This window comes from Barbatula barbatula, assembly GCF_947034865.1.
Source record: "Barbatula barbatula genome assembly, chromosome: 15".
NCBI lineage: Eukaryota > Metazoa > Chordata > Actinopteri > Cypriniformes > Nemacheilidae > Barbatula > Barbatula barbatula.
The window spans coordinates 11213116-11236210 of NC_136778.1; the positions used below are offsets into that span (position 1 = coordinate 11213116).

General features: G+C 40.5%; 2 protein-coding genes across 10 annotated transcripts; one reads left to right on the top strand and one right to left on the bottom strand.

The window, feature by feature from the left end:
- The first annotated feature begins 209 nt into the window (after positions 1-209).
- Positions 210-21231, top strand: slain2 (SLAIN motif family, member 2). Of its 9 annotated transcripts, none has more exons than XM_079474329.1 (10): positions 259-972; positions 3928-4070; positions 13935-14105; positions 14663-14833; positions 14921-15262; positions 15358-15531; positions 16854-16934; positions 18774-18812; positions 19392-19599; positions 19683-21231. In XM_079474329.1, exons 1-10 carry the CDS (start codon positions 515-517, stop codon positions 19747-19749), a joined length of 1854 nt encoding a protein of 617 aa, XP_079330455.1. In that variant the 5' UTR covers positions 259-514; the 3' UTR covers positions 19750-21231. The 9 variants fall into 9 exon arrangements, with proteins under 9 accessions (XP_079330458.1, XP_079330455.1, XP_079330456.1 ...); XM_079474330.1 differs by having other exon boundaries at positions 279-972; positions 15358-15498; XM_079474332.1 differs by lacking the exon at positions 18774-18812 and having other exon boundaries at positions 210-972; positions 15358-15498.
- On the bottom strand, positions 21230-23060 carry LOC306904441 (uncharacterized protein). Its single transcript, XM_079474338.1, has 3 exons — positions 22751-23060; positions 22227-22566; positions 21230-22144 (listed from the first exon to the last, which is right to left on the bottom strand). The coding sequence occupies exons 2-3, from the start codon at positions 22555-22557 to the stop codon at positions 21495-21497; spliced, it is 981 nt and encodes a 326-aa protein (XP_079330464.1). The 5' UTR covers positions 22558-22566; positions 22751-23060; the 3' UTR covers positions 21230-21494.
- Positions 23061-23095: the final 35 nt, after the last annotated feature.

Sequence of the window (23095 nt, forward strand, 5' to 3'; positions counted from 1 at the left end):
ATTGTTTGATGTTGGACCTTTAAGGCTTAATTTGATTTAAAAAAAGAAAGAAAGCTGATCCTGCCTGAAAAGAGAGTTTGAACAAACAGAAAATTATCTTGTATGATTGATTTAAACCGTTACAAATTTGAATTGAAAAAAAGTAATTTTTTTGTTAAATCCGTAAGAACACCAACAACAATATTTACTGAATGGTTTTTCGGAGTAGTGGTGCGCGTTCATGGAAAGGGTCGCTCCCAAAACGTGCTCGTCCCCGCTGAGGCACGTCATGACGTCTTACACCTAGTTTCTCAAAGATTTTCCAGTCAGCGACTGGCGGACAGTAAAGATGGCGACGGAGCTCACAGTGTGTACTAACGCTCGGAGAAGATGACGACGATAAGATTAGAAACTTTGAAATCGCGGTGTTGACAGCTCTTCCTTCAACGACCTTTAGACGAAGCGTCGCTAACTTGTTGGCTTCGGTGGCAGTTGATCAAACCTGACACGCGCAACCCTCCGCGGACGTTTAACCATGGAGGATATCAACTCAAACATAAACGCGGACTTGGAGGTGCGGAAGCTTCAAGACTTGGTGAAGAAACTCGAGCAGCAGAACGAGCAGCTCCGGAGCCGATCCAGCCTGCTCTCTTCCTCCTCTTCCGGTGGAAGCAACAGACCCCTGAGCGCCGGGTACGAGGCTGCGGCGGCGGGGCTCGCCGGGTTCACTGGGGTGGGGTTCGGCGGATCGAGGGGTTTCAGCGGTGTTTTGGAGAACTCGAGACTGAGCCCCAGACGATCATATCACGGCAGTAGTTACGGAGGGGGATATGACAGTGACATCGGTTCTTGTATGACCACTTCCAACACGAGCGCAACGTTTTATTACGACTCGCTGGATTTTATCGAGGCCGGGGAAACTTCGGTATTGGACGAGGTGGAGATTCTCGACTTGGAGGACATGGATTGCTTCAATGAAGAGGAAGACAGCTGGTGAGTACAACTGTCCGTCTATGGGAGAGAGGTGGTTAACACCCCATCAGAGGAATAACATTCACACACACCCTCCGTGTGTTAAACAGTTTGACAGGCGAGCGCAGCTGTTTGTTGACGCCTCAGCAAATGACCAGAGAGTCCGGAGGAATGCGGGTGATGCATTTTTGCGTTAAATGCGTCGTCTAAGCCCCACTGTCCCTGTGGATCGTCTCGGTTTAAACCATTGAATGCTTGCCTGTCATTGATGTTCACCCGGCTGTCATCTGTGTTTAATGAGCTTGCTGCCTTATGTCATTCCTTCGATGGCTGTGTCCCAAAATCTAATGATTCGCCTGGCTAGATAACATTCGTAAATTCGCCTTTCTTGCAGAAAGCAACATATTGAATACTGGAATGAGACATTGTGTGTTGCGGTTGTTTTTCTTTTCTTTATCACCCAATGTTGTGGATTTTGGGTAATAAGTGCTCTGGATGACAGACACTGTGACTGTGTCAATGATGTCATTAAAGTCACACGTTTTGTGTCTCTGTGTAGGCCTCGGGCATGACAGGGCACTTCACTTCTATTTCATTTTAATACTTTTCCGAGTCTGATATAAATCTTAACATACTGTATGAAAAATGTCTTGTTCCTGATCACTATATTTCTGCTTGTGCTTCATTGTCTTGGACGGGTTCATCTGGATCAGTGTCCGTGTGTAATCCATTGTTTGTGGTTGCGGTAATCGGTGTCTGTGTCATTTACAGAGGTATATTATAGACACGATCCTGTTCGGTTTGAATGCTGGGAAATCCCTGCACTGCTTGAGTCTAGCAAATCAAGCTTAACTTGAGCTTATAATAAACACCTGTTATACCACTGAAATATCTTCAGATTTACTTAGGGGTCGATAGGGCAGAAAATGTTGGTATCAAACCAAACAGATCAGAATTAATTACAGCGTTGAGGCGCATGATTGATTTAATCACTTTAGTCGTGGTGACGGAAGGATAAGATAAGATGTTTTGTTTGTCTTTTTGACTTTTGTTATTTTAAGTCACACAAATCCTCTATCAAGATAAGAAGATAATGTGTTTATAATTGTGTCGAATCGATGAACCTGTGACACGAGCAGACTAGGATCAAACGGTAATCCAAAAGTCCCGCAAAATCGGTTGTGTGTGTGTGTGAATGCTGCTTTCATAGAAGGAGATCAATTCATTTCATTCACTTCCAGGAGAATTGCTTGTTTTCTCTCTCCCTCTCTCACCATCAGGGATTATCTCGAGTGCCAGTTTCCGTTACCATCGCCATCCAGATTAAAAAGGATTTCTGGTTCTGTGCCATGACTATAAACTCCAGTTTTACTGAGCAAATGGTTTGTGAAAACCCGTTTGACAAACGATTAAATCACAGTCATTATCTTGTTTTGGTGCAGAATTCATATAGTTTTCGAATCACTCACCCATGAAATGTTTGAATTGGTTATGATTGTTTATTTACTGTATGTAAATACGCCCAAATATATTTTGATTGTTTGTTTGGCCTCAAGGTTAAGACTAACAAGATGATACACATTCCTTTTAATGAGATGTTTTGGATGACTTGTTAAGGAGGTGATCCAGACCAGTTGCTGCCAATAGCTCAGTCTAATGCAGTGCATTTCTCTCTATTCCCTCTTCTTATATTTCCTCTCTCACTTTAATGTTTCTGCCCCATTTCTCGCTTCCTCTCTCCACCATTTTCCAATTCAGGATTTCATTTTATTTCTAAATATTAAAAGGTGTTTGTGTCAGGCCTTCCATTTGTTAATGTTATAAAGCCAAGTTCACTGTCATGCCATAAGATGCCCAATTCTGCTTGGGAAGTTATTTACACAAATCAGCAAAACACACAACACTTCAAATTCCACCACCTGACTGACAATATTGATAACAAATGTTGTCTCAGCCCATATTTGCTATATATTAAACAAACAATCAATCTCCTCACCTGTACAATACTTTGCCAGGCCATATTAAGCCGTATAGCCGTGTTAATTCAGGTCTCAATGACTAAGCAAAGCTGCTGGGGTGGCACAATATTAAAGTGCTGCGTGCACAATCCAGTTTACAGCTCATCCTGAATATTATGGCGCTTTTCCACTACATGGTACTGTCAGGTTTAGTAAGACCCGGCTCGGTAAAGCTTCACTTTGGCTCACTTTGCTTTTCCACAGCAGCAAAGCTCCAAACCCTAAAGTGAGCTGTACCGTGTAGTACTATGCAGTGGAAAAGCACCATTAGAGAAACTTTTATTGGGTCATTTATTTTAAAGAGTAAATATTCCTTGATTTTTAAGGTCTGATTTAGGTTTTTCTAGTGTCCAACAAGTTTTCATACAAACATGGTGTAAAAACACTATTATTTTGTCATAATAGGCAGTTTTTCTTACATTACTTCTTGACTGACTCTTAAATGATTCGTTTGGCGAATCCTTCATCTAGTCCTCTCCTTTCCGCCAGCCTGCTCTGATCTGATTGGTCAGATAGTCTAGTCTGCTGTGATTGGTCTACTGCGAATGAGGCTCACGAGCTACAGTGTTTGAGGGCGAAGAGTGCAGTTTTCACAGGCAGTCCTAGCAAAACGTACGCGGGGACTGTATGTAGTGATGTAAATCTGCGGTGGTTCACGAATCGGATTAGAGCCTGACTCGTTTGCGTGATTCAACTCCCTTTTTTCCGACCCAATAACTTGTTATTCATTCACCTTCGGCTTTACAACTTGGCACACTGCTTACATTCACACAAGGCAACATTACACACTGGATAAAATGTGATTTATACAATCTCTTTAAGCGAATGGGTCACTGTTAGTCAAAGCATCTTCAAACTTCCACTCTTAGCATGTCTCTTTGTAAAATTTTCATGCGCAGGATATGCTATGAGAACATGTTTATGTCATGTGATTGACCTCTGGATTGTGTTTTCGCAGGTTGTATGAGGCGAAGTTGAACAGTCCTCTGCAGAAAGCCTTGAGTCCAATCGTGTGGTGTAGACAAGCTTTGGATAACCCCAGTCCTGAGATGGAGTCTGCCAAACGTTCTCTCTTACACAGACTTGACCTAACCATGTCAGGTACTACACACACATTGTTTTCATTTGAAACTCTTGTCAATTTATTAGGAAAATAGCTTAAAGGAGTTCTGATATTTCGTGTAACTTTGATGTTTCACTGTTTTCGATATTTGTCTGTGTTTGCGGCATTTCACACCAGAGTATGTGAGCGGTGGGGAGTCTGATTTGTGTTTCTGGGATTAAGGAACGGGTTCTTGGCAAAGTCAGAGCATCTGTGTCATCTTTCGCTCTAGGATCAGTCCGAACAGAGTTTCTGGAGTGGAAGAGAAAAGCCCGGAGTGGAGCTAGAGTGATTACCGAACCTTGTCGACTCACTCCACTCACATACTCCCAGTCTTTGCATTGCTTGTCAGAAACTAAAACTATATGCTTTGGCGTATTCTGAATCTGCTTTAAGGTGGAGAAAAGATACATCTGAACTAAATGGTAACATATATGAAACTATTCATGTTGATTTTAAGACATACAGCTTCCTTTTTTCACTCTCTGTTCTTCATGTCCTCTCAATTTCTACTTTCGTCCTTTCACTAAACTCCATTCTGGCTCTGATTTTCTTACATCCCCACTTTCACGCTGTGATCAGTCTGTCACCAACACGTGTATGTGTGTTTTCAACAGTTGGCCTGCCTTGCATTTCAACTTAATCTTGAAAGCACATGATGTACGTTCATCAGCCCATTTCTCCTCTAAATATAGTCAGAGAAGAGTTATGACAGCTTTCACTTTAGTATTAGTTGAAGTCAGGAAGGCTGTGGCTGTTTTTAGTCAGGTATGCCCATGTGACATGGCTTAAATTGAGCAGCTCTTTATAGTTGCGCACGGAGTGTCTACAGGCCAATATTCTGAAACGTGACCAACTGAGGCTTTCACAACACCCAATGACATTTAAACCGTATTAAACAGTAAGGTGATGTCATTAGGTTATCACAATAATGTGGATATAACAATAGCACTTGTGATAGTGATTTTATACACGACTTCTATAAACCAAGACATAATATTGTTTTTTAAATACAATTGGATCCATTTGCTCATTTTTATGGGTTAAAATATGTTTTTTTAAGAACACAAAGATTAGAGCAGATTATATTCCACTCCAGATTTAGCATTTTCCTCACCTTTGTGTCTTACTTTTACCAATGACAACTTCTAGCTGATATAATTCAGTTTGCCTTCTAAACTGGCATCAATTTGGGCAACAGTAGAGTCGTTCCAGCTCATATATCACAGGTTTCCATTAAAAGATCCAATCTGCAGCATCAGCCTTTGGTTAACATTTGGAACGGCTCCAGGCGTGAATCACTCTTGTCATTGTGAGAGACATACAAGCGTATGATGTCATTGTTGAAAATGGGCTAGTAATATCATTATGGAGCAGACGGTAGAATGTAATCCATGTTACATGAAGGGGAAAAGCTGTTTGTTTAAGATATAATTATTATGATATTCACATTACATTTATATAGAAGCTCACAGAAATCAATATGTTCATTGTCTTGATAAATGATCATTGTTCTGTTGAATGAATGAAGCAGACAGAGATTTCTCAGTAAATGAAAACTTGTTCACTTCTGACTGTATAAAGCTTATAAATCCATTGCTGGTGGGTATATACCTCATGCTGACTATGCAGGGTGTGTGTCGCTTTTACCAGGTTACATGAGTCATCCATAGTTCCCTAGACCTTTGTGACGTGTGATAAGAGCAAGTTCAGTCATGTCACATGTGGGAAGCATGGGAAGTCGTCTTCCGAGTGTCCACACCTTTCAGGCCTTTGCAACTAGATCATTTCCTTTTCTTCATGCTTCTTATTTGTCGTCTTCAAAACGGTCGTGCGGCTGTGTGAAAGTAAAAGAGGAGAAAACATGTTTGCACAGATCAAGTGGTTCCAGATAAAAAGTCTGTTAAACTTACATTCTGATTCAGCAGTCTTAGCGTTTCAAGTCAGAGTCGAACTTTGTTTGTTGTACTTTTTGTCAGAAAGCTACTACGCAAAGCGCATAATACAGTAAATCTTGGTATAAAAATATTACAGTGAAAATGTGTCTCTGAAGATCATCTGAATGTCACAAGGCTTGTCCAAAGAAAGGTTCAGTTATTGACTTATAGAGGCTATGGGGCAAAACCTAGTACGCTGCATATGTAGGACAAGCCTTTTAAAACCGACAGCTAGTGAAGACTTGCAAAAACTAGGTAGCAGTATATGGTACCTTCTAAAGTAGCTTATGGGTGAATGTTTTTAAAATTGAGGCTTGTCATTGGTAAAGAAGGGTTTGTTATAAATATACTGATATAGTGTTTTAAGTCGGGTAAAGTTGAGAAGAATTAGACTTAACAAACTAGTTGCACTGTAAAACTTTTGGATGTCAGATCTGCTGGTGTAGTCTGGTGTTTGGTTTGGCCTGTTTGTCTAGCCATGGCAACCCATCTCGGGGCTTCTCACTTCATTCAGAAATGCAAACAATTCCATGAAGTTACGGTCATTACCATAGTCACAAATCTCACTGGACATGAGGAGAATACAGAAAAAAAGAGTTAGATTTCCTCTGCATCACATGTTCCACTGAGGAAATAAGCATCTGCTTGTTTTATCCAAATATAGTTTTCTGCCTGGTGTTAATACATGTATTTAAAACTGGTCAATATTTTCAGTGTATGATGATATTCAGAGAATGCATCAAATGTTTGTAAATTAGCTGTTTGTGTTTTGGTATATCTGACCATATTACATTTTTTCATTAATAGGATCCAACATCTTAAAGGATAGTTCAACATTCAAATGTGATGTAACAATCACTAAATAAGCTCAAAGTAATAATTGTTTTATTTCACAAATGTATTGCTTTGCTTTAGAAGACATCTTTTAACTCGAAGAGTTAAAATTGGAGTCATATGGATTACTTTTATGATAGAAGCATATCGTCACTGTCCTTCTAACCCGATGTCCAAACATTAACAAGGATTAATAAATGCTGAAAAACTAAATCGCTCATTGTTATCTAATGTTAGCTAATGCTTTTACTAAACCAATAGCACCTTATTGTAAAGTATTAGCCTATTCCTTTAAACTCAGTCTTCGTCAGCAATTGAATATATTAAAATGTTTCATATTTTCCCACCACACAGTAGAAAGGGTCCAAATGATGTTAAGGTATTAGACATTGTTTTCCACAATTGTAAGGAACATATGTTATATAAATAAAAAACATGAGATGTATGCCTCTAATGGCTTAAAGAAAAGGACTGAAGTATACACTATTCGTAACCTTTTATACATCTCGAACAGTATTGTTATGCAGTGAGTCAGCAGGTTCAGCTTATTTTGTAGAGACCTTTATGGTTGTTTACAGCTGAGATTTCTGCACAATCATCTTTCTTCGGGCATGTAGCTTTAAATCTCTCTGTCTCTCTCTGTAACTTCAACTATGCACCTTCAATCAAATCCACTATCGCCCATGACGCTGGAGTTCACCAGTTCTCTCTTTTTTCCTTCCGTCTGTCTCCGTGTTCACTCCTCTGCAGATCCGTCTCATCCTGTTCACTTTAAACATTACTCTTCATGTCTCTCTTTCTCTTCCACCCACCCTCAGTATCTTTATTGTTTGTGTCATCTGTGGCTCCTAATGCTCTCAGCTGTTGCTGTTATTCATGAGCCGTTCTCTTCAGTTATTGCACTACTGTGAGTTTGCATTCTGTGTTTGTCTCAAACAGCCCGTGTTGCTCTGGTGACCTTTCATCGCCCCATAAAACAACTTTCATACGGGCAGATGCACAGCCTTGTGTGTTCATTATGCCGAATGAAATGGGTTGTGAATGACAGACAGAGGTTAGCAGACATCCCAGCTATCCTTATCTTGTAATGAGATCCGCTGTCTTATTATTGTCCATGCAAAACTTTGTATGCGAAGTAAAATGACCTTTGCAGAATATTTAGTTTTCAAGTTCTTTAAGTAAACCAGCCTCTTCAACACATACACAGTAAAACTTGTTGCTGGAACAACAAGCGGTTGTACTGTTGATCACTAATAGGTGATATATATTGCAGATTAAAATGAGATTTATTCTTTTTTGGTGAGTCAATGCTACAATGGATATTGGTTTGTGATACAGTTGAAAAAAATAAGGATACAAGAGATATTCACAGTTTGTTCAAAAGGTTACTATGTCTGATTTATCTCATATGCATCTGTTACTGTCAAATCCATCAAATATTTATTCTAAAGTAAAGTGTCGTTCTGTACATACTTTTGGCTAGAGTAGCTGTCATGTTTACCAGACTTGAAGCTTATTTGCGAGACTAGGTTGTTTCAGGCTAGATTTTAGAGTCTATTTTTGACTGCTCGAAAGTACTCCAAACCAGTCACATGACACACGTTGCATCAATTTTAAGTAAAATATTAGTTATTTAGGGATTTTGAATGAGTATTAACCTCATACATATAGTCTGTATTGAGTTAGTTGTATATTTATTTGTCCTTTGTTGACACACTGTATGATGCTAAATGTCCTTGATGATGATGTCCTGGTGTTAGTGGCTTTCAGTCGTCTAAACATTACTGATCCCGGCTTCTTTGTGTCAATCCTGATTTGGTTTAGTCCCTACAAGATGAGGACAGAACTCCCTCTTGGCTTGTTTTTTAACACATGCACATAACTGTCAGTCAGCTGAGGGTCAAAGTTCATCTCGTGCAGTGGTTTGTATAATGAGAAAGTAAAGGAAAGCTGTTGTTGACATCCAGTTCAGTGAACAGAATGTGATCCTGGGAAATAACTGTTGCTGGCTGAACAACAGACAACTGCTTAAAGTAATACAAGAATATCATTTTCATCAAATGGTCAGTATGATGATTCATCTTCATTGTGTGTGTCTTTCTTCTTATCTTTCATATAAATTATTTAGACCTTTAGATCTGAAGAGCTCTACAGCCCAAGTGTCGCTTTGATCAGTTTCTTTCTTTATAGTGTATTTACAATGATATGAAAGAGCTGATCTCACATCAGCACTCTCTTACTCATCGTCCCTGATTTGTCTGCACATTGTGTGCACACAAAAAAGTGTGAAAGTGCATTTCTGGTGAACTAGAAGTTATAGTTTGATTGAAAATCTTTATCTCAAACCCCATGACTGGTTTCCATAAAAGAAACCGTTTTGAGTTGAGAACCACATGATGGGTGAGTACTTGATAACAGAATCAACATCAAAGAGGAGGAATAAAATTCCCTCTTCCCCGCCCAACAGTCCAGGCCCCCTAGCACGAACAAGTCAGCCTTGTAGGTAGACAGCAACCTGCATGAGGTCTGCAAACAAGCTGTGGCTAAACCAGGCCTTCCTTGGCCCGCAGCCAAAGATGTCGAAGGGACTGAGAGGGACCTTTATGACGGGCCTGCAGAGAGTCAGCTCTTGCCCGCCGTGCCGGCTTGCATGAAGGAAATGTCCTGGTATTGGGATAGCCCCTTTAAGAGCAAGCTCCTCACAAAAGGGCTTTCCATGGTAGAGATCAAGGCGATAGGGGAGCTGGGGTTGGCCAGACCCCAGTGGTATATTCTTCAGTGGCCTATCACCTCAATCCTAGTTGCAGTCTATCTCTGCCTCCTCTCAGATTTTGCTTCTGGGAAAGATGGACTGGCTGACCGCATCAATTTATCAGAGGATGAATAAATATGCAAGGCAGTCAGTGTGTTCGCTGAACGCTGTAACTTTACTGTCAGCGTATCAAGCAGAGATTTTGGAAGACATGGAATGTCAGTTTGGTTCGGGAACGCCGACCCCTGAACTGTGGCAAGAGATTTGCGTAGTGAGTGATTTAATTCTGCACTCTCCCCGCTGTGCGGTCCAGGGCTGTGGCCGCGTGATGGGCTTGGCTGTGCCAGGTGAGAGAGCGTTATGGCTAAACCTGTCGGACTTGGGCTACGCGCAGAAAAAGAGTTGATGGATGCAGCTTACGACCCTAAGTTGTTTGGTCCAGCCCTTAAGGAGGTGAGGGAAACCAGCACCCTCAGGAAGCAGATAGAATGAGGCTTTTAAAGGAACCATTCCCTGTGATGCCAATTTCCAAACGCTAGCTAGTGTGTAATGTTTCTGTGAGAGCATAAATAATATCTGCAAAATGATAAAGCTCAAAGTTCAAATCCAAGCGAGATATCCCTTTTTCAAGGACTTCAGAGAATGGCTGGAATCGGACTACAGCCCTTTACTTCCTGGGTACATGATGTCACTATCCTACAGTTTTTGGATAACCTCCGCAAAAAGGAATACAATGAAAAAGGGGCACAGCCTTCCTTCGAGAAGAGGAAGAGCCGCTGGAGTAGTGTTTGGTTATCAGAGATTGTAAACACTTGTCTTAGCTACGCGCTAAACTACTTTCACTTTCATCACAGTCCTACAGCTGGTAATAACAATTCATCTACGCACATTCAAAGATAATCAACAGTCAAATAACAGCTTCCATGATTTTAACATCGGCTGTGAAAGCTGTTCTGTTCTGATATTGTGTGTGTTTGCATACCTTTAAAACACTTCTATGAAACGTCCTTTGAAGTCCTGATAGCAATTGTCTCCTTGTCAATCTGCGTGTTTTATTATCCAACTTTGGTCCAATATAAAAAGGCAAAACTAATGCTTCTGTTATTAGTGTTAATTAATATAACCGGTCTGCCGCCAATCGGTCAAATAAATTGCAATCTCTAACAAAGAATGACGTTTGCACATGCACTAGCAGACCTCCGTTATCCTTTGATCGATCCAAATGTTTTTAACTGATGAAGTGAAGTTGACGGCATTGTTACTGTTTCTTGCTAAAAGCTAAAGTTTATGAATACATGTGCACTGCGAGGGGGACCGACCAATCACAACAGCTTGAGAAGAGGAAGCTTGCTGATATGGTATGTGCCATAGGGGTGTCTTCAGACACACGCTGTAAGCACGGAACCAATAACGACAGACTGAGATTGTTTCGGATAGAGGGACTTTATGCAAACCGGAAAAAGCCAATGGTTTTGTAAGAAGACTGAAAGCGGTGAACAATAGACTTGAAATATGTCAAATACAAAGCCTTTTCTGAAACTAGAAACATGAACATCCATCGTTAAACACCCAAAACACATAATAAAAGCTTTGAAAACAGCCAAAGAATGGCCGCTTTAACCTCTATTTGCCATGCAAGCAAGTGCCGCCACCAGCCTCTCAACAGCGACAAGGCTTTGCAGCAGCAAGTGGAAGACCGGTGGGTGCTAAAGGTCTGAGACCCACAGACAACAGACTGGCTAGCGACCGTGACCAGATGGCTCTGGGCCTTGGGGGAAGCATTGATATGTGGCGTCTGTGGCTAAGAACCGTCTACCAAACCCAGAGGAGAGGGAGAGGAAGAGGCAGTGTGCAGCCTGATGCACAGTTATTCCCCAGCCCTTCTTTCTCCTTTTTTTTTTAAAGATATATTTTAGTGGCTTTTTGCCTTTAATTTGAAAGGACAGAGGAGCACCCTTTAATAAGCAGATTTATGAAAGGGGCCGTCTAGGCAATTGGTTCCGTTATGGGATCTAACTATTGTCTTCGAAGCCTTTGTAATCACCCTTTGGAGCCATTGGAAGGATTGGGGCTTAAGTATCTGTCTGTTAAAGCGGTGCTGCTCGTAGCGTTGGTAACTGGCAAGCGTGTGAGCAATTTACATGCTTTATCACTTAGTGTTTATTCTTGTTTTCAATTCACTACAGGGCTCACTGTCCTAACCCTGCTTTTGTGCCTAAGGTGGTGGACTCAGCGTATAGGTGCCCATCTAAGCTGAACTCATTGTGTCCGGTATGGGCACTTTACATGTATGTGAATAGGACAGCGGGTTTCAGATCTTGTGACCAACTGTTTGTGTTGTGGGCCACTTCTCATATAGGGAAGCTGTTATCTTGTCAAAGGGCTGTCTCATTTGGTCGTGGAGGCTATATCCTTGGCTTATGTTTACAGGGGTCTTCAGCCACCTAAGGACTTGAGAGCCGTCTCCACATGGGGTATGGCTACGTCGTGGGCCTTACTCTGTGGTTTCTGTTGGTGATATTTGCTTGGCAGCAAGTTGGCCCACACCACATACTTTTGTGCGGATCTATAGACTGGACATGTCCAAGCCTTCCTTGCCACAAGCAGTGGTGGGAGCTGGGGCATCTGTACCTATTGGGAGCTAGGAGTTATAGCAGCGATATGGGTGCAATCCGGGAGTTGGCAATGTCTCCCATAGTGAAATACTGAGCGAAGTTTGAAAAAGAATGATGGGTTACTTAACATAAAACTGGGTTCTTTGATTACAGAGTCAGGTGTTTCACCAGCACTTCCCTCCTTGCACTGGTTCAGAAGGAAATCTCTCTATATTGATGTAGGGAGGGGGTGACCTATTGTAAAAGACGTAACTGGAAAAAATCGATACACTGCTTCAACGAGCACTTCCGGTGTTCAATTTCCAACCGTGATAAAGGTCCATAAACAGAGATAGAGAATTTTTACTTTTACTCATGTACGTTTCTTGGTGAGAAAAACCTTGCTACATTGTGAAGCATATATCAAGCTTTAATATTTAAATTTTAAATGTTTTTTTTTACCTTTTATACAGCACTTTAGTACATTCAAAATCCAGTCTTTGTCGACTTTTAAAATGAAAAATATTTAATTAAAATAAAATTGTGATTTTAATGTAATCAAGGATTAAAATGTTAAAACACCATTTATTTATGAAATGTAATGGAGTAAAAAGTAAAACACTTAAGAAAATACTAGAACTTACTGTTTATTGGAAAGTTTGCCAAATGATAATGATAAGGTTATCCAAAAAAGTCATGCAGCTGTGTGCACACCTTCTTTTTTGCATCTGAGCTCTCAGCATTGTGTATGGATATGTGTAAACACAGCTGATGGTGTTGAGTTAAACACTTCAGTGGTTAATCTGTAAGGAAGTGAGGGCAGAGGGCATGATGTTGTTGTTGTGCTTGAAATAGAGAGGGTGGGGGGTGTATACATGGAAAGAGGGAAGGAAGAGTAGGAGTCCTGGGGAAATGTGCGGTAATGACCTCTTGAGTATCCAGTGGCACACAGTCTAGGAAGGGCGATGTATTGAATACTTTCAGTATTTTCCTGGCAACATAAAACTGATATAAAATAATTGTAGAAAACATATTTTTTTGTTGTTTAAGTTATTTATTACCGTTTTAAAATCAACTTGCCATATTAGTTCAAAGCATATACCGTGTAATATATATATATATATATATATATATATATATTTGACATCCGTCAAAATATCTTCTTTTATGTTGTGCACAAGTTTGGATTGACATAAGGTTGACTAAATGATGAAGGAATTTAAAGTTTGGGGTGTAATATCCCTTTAACTGCAGCCCGACTATATGACTGCATCATAAACATATGCAGCCTCATGCTTCAATAGAGACTGAATGGATGCATTGAGAGAAATGACTGGAAGTTAATGATATTGCCACCCATTCAAATGAATGAGGAAAGCTCTTGTGTGTGTGGACTTTTGTACTCTTAGTCTAAATAGACTGTATTGTCTCCAATAAACTGCACTTCGCCAGGCTTTAGAATGATGCTCTGTATTAGGGTCAGCAATGTCGTATGCTCTGTTTGAACCATATTGTCTAAACAATTCATGTTTTAAAATGTATCTGTGGTGGTGGTGGTGCGCCGAATGGGGGTTGTGATCCTCTATATTGTATTATGTTGTCATGTACAGAACTGGTCTTGTCAATCATTTGTTCCTTTTTTATGAATGTTGTCTAAAGGAACATCAAGATTTCATAAAACACTTACTCACGTCCTACAAGAGGTTTAAAATTCACTTACAATGTTTTTGCTTTTCTCTTCAACAGCAAATAAGCGGAGGAGTCTGTACAACAGTTCCTACAGTCCTCAAGTGAGCTATGGAAGCCCGTATAGCCCAAACGCGGCAAACAGTCCATACAGCAGCGGCTTTAACTCCCCCTCCTCAACGCCATCCAGAGTGCCAATCGTCAAACAGCTTGTTCCGCCTGGAAGCGCAGGTAAACGCCTCCTAGAGATCTATGTGTTTAAAGTTTGCATTTACTTATTTGGCAGACACATTAGTCCAAAGTAACTTGAAATAAGATGGCATTTAAAGGTCCAATGTTTACAATTTAGCTGGATCTAGTTGTTCTGTTGCGTATTGCAACTAATGGCTCACTCCACCCCTCCCTTTCGAAGCACTACGGAGGCTGACACAGGGTTAAGGTTTTCACTTCTTTGCTGAAGGAGATAACTTATTTACGAAACAGGCTCTGTAGAGCAGTTTATTCGTTTAAGGCTACTGTAGAATGTTGCCGAATTTCATGAAAGAGGACCTGTGGTGTATGTAGATAGAAATAGCTCATTCTAAGGTAATAACGCTTCATTATGTTAGGTCTTTATACACCTCTGAAGACATAGCTATGTATATTATATTGCATTTCTGTCAATGCATCCTCCAAAAATTGACATTGGACCTTTAACATTTTTATTCACTTTTTCATTATTCATTGCGTTAAGGCATTACATTTTTGTCCATCAGTACATGTTTGTTTGTATGTGTATGTGTGTGTAGGTCACCAACGTGGATCGTCCGACAGAAGCACACAGGCCGTAAGCCCACAGTCCTCAGTAGACAGTGAGTTAAGCACATCAGAGATGGATGAAGACTCCGTCGGTTCATCAACCACGTACAAACTCAATGATGTCACAGACGTGCAGATACTCGCCCGCATGCAGGAGGAGAGTGAGTGATGTTTTGTGATGTTGGAGAATAGAGATGAGGCTTTCATATAGAATGCTTTTATAGCCTAGATCAATTTTTTCTCCCTAGGTTTGAGGCAAGAATACGCTGCAACAGCTTCTCGTCGCAGCTCCGGTTCTTCATGTCAGTCGTTACGGCGCGGAACCCTGAGTGACCAAGAGCTTGACGCGCAGAGCCTGGACGATGACGAGGAGGCGGTCCACCATTCATACCACACGCCCATCAACCGCTTCAGCCCCTCCCCTCGGCAATCCCCAGGCGCCTCTCCCAGAAACTCGCCCCGCTCCCGCTCGCCTGCCCGGTCGTTAGAGTACAGCCGTGCGTCTCCTCAACCAATCATCAGCCGCCTTCAGCAGCCTCGCCACTCTCTGCAGGGCCATGACACACAAACCAACACCATTAAGAATGAAGGTAGCTGTTTGTCCAATCAGATTCAGAAAAACTTGGCTATAATGTATGAGACAAAATCGAATGATTTCTCTGTCCTTGTGTGTGTGCACATGCAGAAAAATTGAGGCGGAGTCTTCCCAACCTCACACGATCCAGCTCTGGACCGACTGCAGAGCCGGTCAAAAACAGCAGGAGCTGCGAGTCAAATCTGCAAGTGCCAAATGGAGGGTCACCCAGACACCAGAGTCAGTCTGCTAGTGAGTGTACAAACACACACACTCAGTTCATCAGTGAGTATTCTCAATCACATACATACATGCACTCATCTATCAAATCAACCAATCAACATCCACACAAACATGTATGTTTTAGTTTTTTACAATCTCAGACTCTGTCCCTCTCTTTAAGATGAAAAATTCTGTCATATATTTTTCATCCTCATGTTGTGTAAAACCGGTATACGACTTCTGTTAAACACAAAAGAAAATATTATGAGAAATGTCTCAGTGGTTTTGTCAGTGGAAGTCAATGGGGGCCAAAGTTATTTGGTTACAAATATCTTCTTTTGTGTTTTGAAGAAGAAAGATAATCATACAGGTTTGGAATGACATAAAGCAAATGGTGAAAAAATGACATTTGACTTAAAACACAACTATCTATTTAAATAAGCAAAAAATACGCTTGTTAAATTCATGCAATATTGTTTTACAAGTTATTTTGTACATTATGTTGATATTTGGTGAGAGTTTCTAACAGTTCAGAGAATGATCTGGCTTTAGATTTTCTGCTTTCTGTACACACGTTTGACTCTAACTTCACCTTCGGTGTCTTGGCTTGCTGGATGGGGCTCTTTAATCTTTCAACGGCCTTTATTCACTGTTTCATCAGCATCTTGGTATTGCATCTAAAAGCCTGACTTTCCGAAATGGTGCCCTTAAATGCAAACACACACAAGCACACAAGTGCAGATGGAACTTTGTGGATTCAAAATAAATTTGAGACTGGAAGTCCTTGCACATAAAACTGTGGAGGTTGGAGTTATTTTCCTCTTCAATCGTTGTATTTTCATTGTTTAAATATAATAAACTATTCCGTGGCCAAGAGTGAACAGCATTAATCTCTTAAACAGTGCACATAGCGAATCTGCATAGACTTCCGTGATTTTAGAGTTGAGTATAAAGATACAGGCTTCTCTCCTCTCCTTGATAACAGATCCTTCCTGCTCAGCATGCTTTGTCTTTCTCACACCCTGCGTCTTTGGCTGAGGTGCTGGTTGTCTGGATATACAGAATTTAGATTTATTCTGTTCTTAGTGCTGCCCTGCTGCCTTTCCCTTTACACTGGGATCTATTTTTTCTCTTGGATACGGCTCCCCCTGGTGGCTGCTGGTTAGAAGCATTGTTCTGTCTAACCCATGCACGGTGGCTTTCACTGCCTTTAATTAATCCCCAACACTGGTTGGCTGTCTCTTCCCGGCAATCCTGAAGTTAATGCTGATTATGGATCAGTTATGGTTGAAAATTAGGTACTGGTACTGCAGGTGGAGGTGGGCACTGGGCAGCAAGATCCTATTTGCCAAATCAAAACATAATTTCTGCTTGTCTCATCTCAGCGTCACACCAAAGGTTCTCTACACCTACTCGCTCCTCTCCAAAACCAAAAGAGAGACTTCAGAGCCCAACGTCCCTAAGAGGTAATTTACTGATGGGGTCACCCGGACACAGCCAATCACAGCCAAAGCATTATAAAGCCTCGGTGACCTTGAGAAAGACGAGAATTAATGGAAGATAATACAACACGTTTGTCAAAGTATTTTATGGTCCCTTGCTGGGACTATTTGTTGTAGTATGGTTGATTCTAAAGCTGTTTTCTTGACTCAGGGGAGATGTCACATTTTGGTCTGTTTGAGATACTTGTGTTTGAACAAAAGGATACATTTGTGCGCACTTGTATATGTTTTGCTGTGGAATGCAACAATAACTTAAAAGGCTATTTCACCGGCAAATCAAAGTTGACTCGTGCTTTACTCACCCTCAAGGCATCCTTACTTAACATGACTTTCGTCATTTGCCGGAAAAACAAGCCACTGGTTCACGTATAGCCGGAAGCTAGACATCAACATTAAAAGCGTTAAACAAACGCATTGATTCGCTTAAGAAGACCACAGAGCCATGTCAAAGCAGTTCTTTAATCGATGGATGCACTTCTTATCTTGGAAGTCAAATGATATGTGGTATTATAACTTCGACTGCATTATTCTTCAAGAAAACCATATTCAGATAGGATGCCTTGAGGGTGAGTAAAACATGAGGGAATTTTGATTAGCCGGAGAAATAGCCCTTAAAGGTGGAAGTGACTTGTTTTTTTACATAAGCATGTAAATATCATTCTACGACGTTTAGGTTCGATCTTGAAATGAATATATATTTCAGAACCTGAAAGCGGTCTGGCATGAATTGTGGAAGTGAATCACTAGTCATGACATAATTTGAATATTATGTTTAACAGGAGGAGTTTTTTATTTTGTCAAGAAATGTCTTCGTAAGCAAATCATTACAATGTGCAAATGTACTCCAGAGCTGCCACGAATGGTAACAAATGGACTCTATAAGAACACGAGGAGGAGCGAAAACACTTGTTTGGACCTTAAGACCTTCAAAGATTCTTTAAGAATGTTTAAAAGGCAGTATATTGCATATTGGAATAAGAGATCCTTCCATATTTCTTCACCTTGGAATGATAAGGTTTTATCTGTCAAAAATTCTCTTACTTATTTACATTCTCACGTTTTTTTCTTTGTTGTTTACACTTTGGGTCTTTTTGAGACAACAAAAACGTTGTATTTGCAAAGTCAAATGGAATGCAAAAAATGTAAAGCTCAATATCTCGAAACTGCTCTGAATGCGGATCGAACCTTATACTTCCAAAGCGGCGATTTCAACCCCTACTGCACCTCTCAAATGTATCATGAAATATGTGATTGAGTGCTGTAATAGTTGTGGATTTGTTGATTGACGGTGGTTGTCTGACTGGCATGAGTGTTAAGATGTGTTATGCAATGACAGAGATGATTTTGTCTGCCCCCTTCTGGTGCATGTACACCATGTCATGCAAGTCCAAACAGATTCGTGTCAACAAGCAAATAAGCTTTACTTTGCAGTTAAACTGCGATTGCATTTATTATGAAAAACTACATTAGTTTTACTCATCCTCGTTCTGAACTTGCATGATGTTATTTTGTCAAAGGAACGTTAAGGAGAATGTTAAAGGAGAACTGATTCATACAGCAGCAGTTCATTTGGACCACATGAGTTCACAAAATGAAGCCGTATAAGGACTTATTTACAGCACTTTATGCAGCTCAATCAATGTGAATCCCAAGAACTGTTGTTGTATTGAAAATAGAAGCTGGAACGATCTTTAATTTTCCTGAAGTTTACATTTTCAGCTGCACTATTTCTTTAAATAACTCTGTGAGTCACACACAAAGAGCGCATGCAAACCCAACTTCTCTTTTCCATCTCTCATCCAGTACCTCTCTCGTGTTGCTTTGGAGAGGAAGCAGATTTTAGTGAGTATCCACCGATTCAGCTTTCTCACTGCTGTCATAATACAGTACATGTTGTGCTGGTGTGTGTGAATGCTGATTTGTTTGTATTGCGACTCTTATATTCTCCGAAATTCAGGCGTCCGTATTTGACTTGACTCTTGTGGAAAGTGAACAAGACAAGTTAATTAAGGCTGTTTTAATCCATCCACTCATTATTCATTCAATTATATACTAACCAGCTGTGTTTTTGATTCTTTATATCAACGTTGTGTTGATCGTGATCATTGCAAGTGAATGTTTTGTTGTGGTCTGTGAACGTTTCTCTTTGTGTGTTTATTTCATTTTTGTGATGTTTAAGATGTAGATTTAAAAAATGATTTGTTTTTCAGGTTTTAGACTTTTTTTATTTGCACTATATTTTTATAAAAAATGTAAACAGCTTGTTTCAGATACAGATCTACTGAATAAAAGCACTCATGGGTTATTTATTCAGTCCATTACATCACTACCATTTAAAAATATCTGCATCCATATTTTATTTATTCTCAAAATACATCTGCTGTTCCTTCTTCTCATCTTGTGTTTTTCTCTGCTCTGCAGTGCCCTCTTCTAGTAAGTTGAGGACTCCCGCAGCCCCATCTCCTCTGGCTCTCCGGCAGCCTATGAAGGTCGTGTCTAATCATGGCTCAGGGACAGCCACGCCCACGCGCTCTATAGTTCCGCCCCGCAGCGGCCTGCCCCGGCCCACCCCCAGCACTGGTGGGGGTATACCTGTTCCTCGCAGCAAACTGGTTCAGCCTGTGCGCAGGTACCGATAATCGACACGCTTCGTTATGATGTCAGCGTTTGAGATGTGAAGTGTATATACTTAGTGTGTTCTTTGCACCACAGGTCTCTGCCAGCTCCAAGGACATACAGTGGTATCAGAGATGAAAGCTGGAGAGAGGGCTGCTACTGAGCATGCCCAGAACCAGCAGCACAAACAGTACAACCTGGCACTTTATAGAAATACATCTTTAATCCCCGCTAATAAAAGACTTATTCTTCAAAACAATTGATGATGTCCACTTTGAGTTGATGTGGAAGGCAGGCTGGACGTCATAGAATGCCAATGAATCAGACTGGGATTTAGCCACTTGGGGGCGCACTCACCTAGCAAACAGAATACACAATCCTGCTTTTACGTCCCTCACCACCCTGACCACCGTAGATGAATTGAGCCGATTGAAAAGCTTTTTTTGTCTGTGACAACATAAGTGGTTAGTGATATTGCAAATCAAGTTCAATCTTTGGCTTCTGAAAGTCATGTTGAATTTGTTCGTATGGCGACAGACAACTCCGTGGCAATCGCATTCAGTCCGAATGTCTTTCATATCAATGTGGTATATTATTTATTTGAAATTATTATTTAAAAGATTTCTTTCAAAGAGTATCCAAACAGTATTTGGTCTTATAAATATATGCTTGTTTAAATATCATAGTTTTCTCTTTGCTTTTTTCTTACTGAATGTTAAACCTCAACTGCAAAGCTACGTTTCCAAAGCATTTTTATGTGTGAACGATACCGGATGCATTTCAGAGTTTGTGAACTACTGCATTACGTTCGAGCCCTTTAGATAGACAGCGGGATCGATGCTTTTTTTGATGATTTAGAAGAGACGGTAAGTCAGTCCTCATTGGAACTCATGGGAGAGTCACTTAATCTAAGCCTGGGACTATTTAATTGGGTCAAATGTTGTTTCGTCAAACTCAAACCTTGTTCATCAGTTGATATCTAAGTGTTATTGTCTCATTGGCAGGGGTCATAAAATGATGTTGTGTGGGTGAAGTGTAGTGGTTTTGCACAAATAATTTAGATAAAAATCCTGATCATGTAATTTGTTGTCATTCTCCGAGTGCCGGTAAGTGAAATGGCGCTCACCAGAGAATGATTGACATTACATTAACATTGGTGATGACTGTACATTACACACTACATCAACATCGGTGATGACATCATACTGCACATGAGAGCATACTATCGAAACTGCGCAAGTTTGTTTTCAAATGAGTGCCTATAATTTATGAAATTATTTTTTTGTGCCAATTGCTTTTATTTTGCCAACATAATTTACTTCAGGGTTCTTTGCATTTCTTTAGCGTTTCATTTTTGTATTTGCTTTGATAACATTTATATTTGCTTTTTGTAACAGACGTATGTTATAAAAGCCCCTTGATATTTATGACTAAATACTATGCTCTGATAAGAGGCTTATTTATTAAATGATGCGATGCCTCTGTGTGCTGAGATATCGTTAGATGAATGCTGGAGCCTAGTATGGTCATGAATACATGACATGCCATTTTTGTGGATTGTTTTTGGTAAAGACTTTTATATCTCCACAAACATAATGCTCGGTTTCCCTTGCGTTAAATCATTTCAAATAAAAGATGAAAATGGTGTGTTGTCTGTCTTTTATTGTCCAGAATTTATTGATGTGTCGGAGCACAATTATAATTTCACTGCTACTAATAACACATTGACAGTTTACATTTATAATAACAATTTCTATATTTTAGAAGAACTCTTCGTGAGAATTGTATTAACATTTTTCTTCATATAGAGAGAAAATTTTATATTTGTATTGTATAATATCTTGCAAATGTCTCCATTGTCTTTTGAACCAAAAAGCACTCATTATGTATCCTCTAAACTTGTTTTTCTTACTCTGGCAGACCCATTTCTTTGCGGGTAAGTGTTGCAACAGCGCGATCTTTCAGGTTCTCTGGCGAAGCACATTTTGGCTCCGATTGTAGTGATTCCATGGTTAGTTTCCTCCATAGGTACTCAATTGTGTCATCACAGTGCCAGGGGTTAAAGGTTAACTCTACCCAACTGGTGTTAATATCTAATGTGCCGGGGGACAGAGACTTCAGCCTGTTATCATGGAGGTCTACAAACTCCAAACGGTAGAGCCCTTGAAAAACTGTGGGAGGCACAACCTCCAGTCTGTTCTTCTGCAAGAAAATGTGAGTCAGGTTTGCCGTGTGGCTAAACGCCTTCACATCCAGGTTTGCGATTTTGTTTTGGTCCAAATGAAGTCTCTCTAGAGCAGGATGAGCATCTAGGCACCCAACCGGAAGCTCTTCGAGTTTGTTCTGCGAGAGGTGCAGAACCTTGAGGTGATTCAATTTTTGGAGTTGAGCCATTGGAAATTTCGTAAGATGGTTTCCCGACAAGTCCAACCATGTGAGATTGCTGTCGATGGGTGTCCAGTCTGGGTGGATACTGGAGATGCGGTTGTCTTTAAGCACCAGGTTAAGAAGTGGAGCGTGATGGAAGACTTGTGAAGGAAGCTCTCGCAGTTCATTATCTGAGCAGATGGGGAGAGTCAGAAACCACACTTCTTACGTACCACACTGAAACCCAAATTGAATGGGTTTATGCACACTCACCTGTGAGGTCTATGGTGTGGAGGTTAGGAACATCCTTCAGAAGATCAGCTGGTAAGCTGCTCAGTTTGTTGCCAGGTAGATGCAGCTCCTCTAGGAGTGGGGTGGCTTTCAGATCTTGAGAGGTCAGCCCGCTCAGGTTGGTGAATTGGATGGTTAGGGAGGTGGTGTTGCGTGGCAGTCCATTTTCAGGAAAGTGAGAGAGACCAGCATCGGGACACACGACCTCAGTGGTTTTGGTGCTGTAGTGGCACGTGCATCGTTTCGGACACGAGAGGGCGTCATGGCAACAAATGACCATCAGCGCGAGCGCGCGTACGAGCCAGGAATTCATCTTTGAGAGCTTTCAAAAAAGTTTGAGTTTAATAAGAATGTTTAACTATAGTTTAATCTTCAATTTGTATCTCTTTGACGCATTAAACACAATAAAGTGAGAATTAAACTAATCTGTCTTTTATAGAAATGGATAGTCCATTGAAAATAAAACGTGTCTATCCCTAAATGGTGCAATAAACACAACACCTTACCTTCAAGTATATCGGCTTTTTAGATTTCCGATTATTCCCAAATTGTGCTTATATATCCTGTCAGTGTCTAGTCGTGTCCGACTCCAGCACTCTTTACATGAAAGTGGGACAGTCAGGGGAAAGCAGTCACTTGTGTAAATATTAAAAGCACATCACATCTGTGGACATGATCGAGGGCGAAAGTACAAAAGACTTTTCCCAAAATCAAATAATGTATAACAACTTTCCTGTGTATAAGACTTTTTGAGAAAAATTGGATAAATGATGTATCTTGGCCAAAAACATCATATCTGCATGTAAAACGGGCAAATATTTATGACGAACGGTTCATAACAATCTAGAATT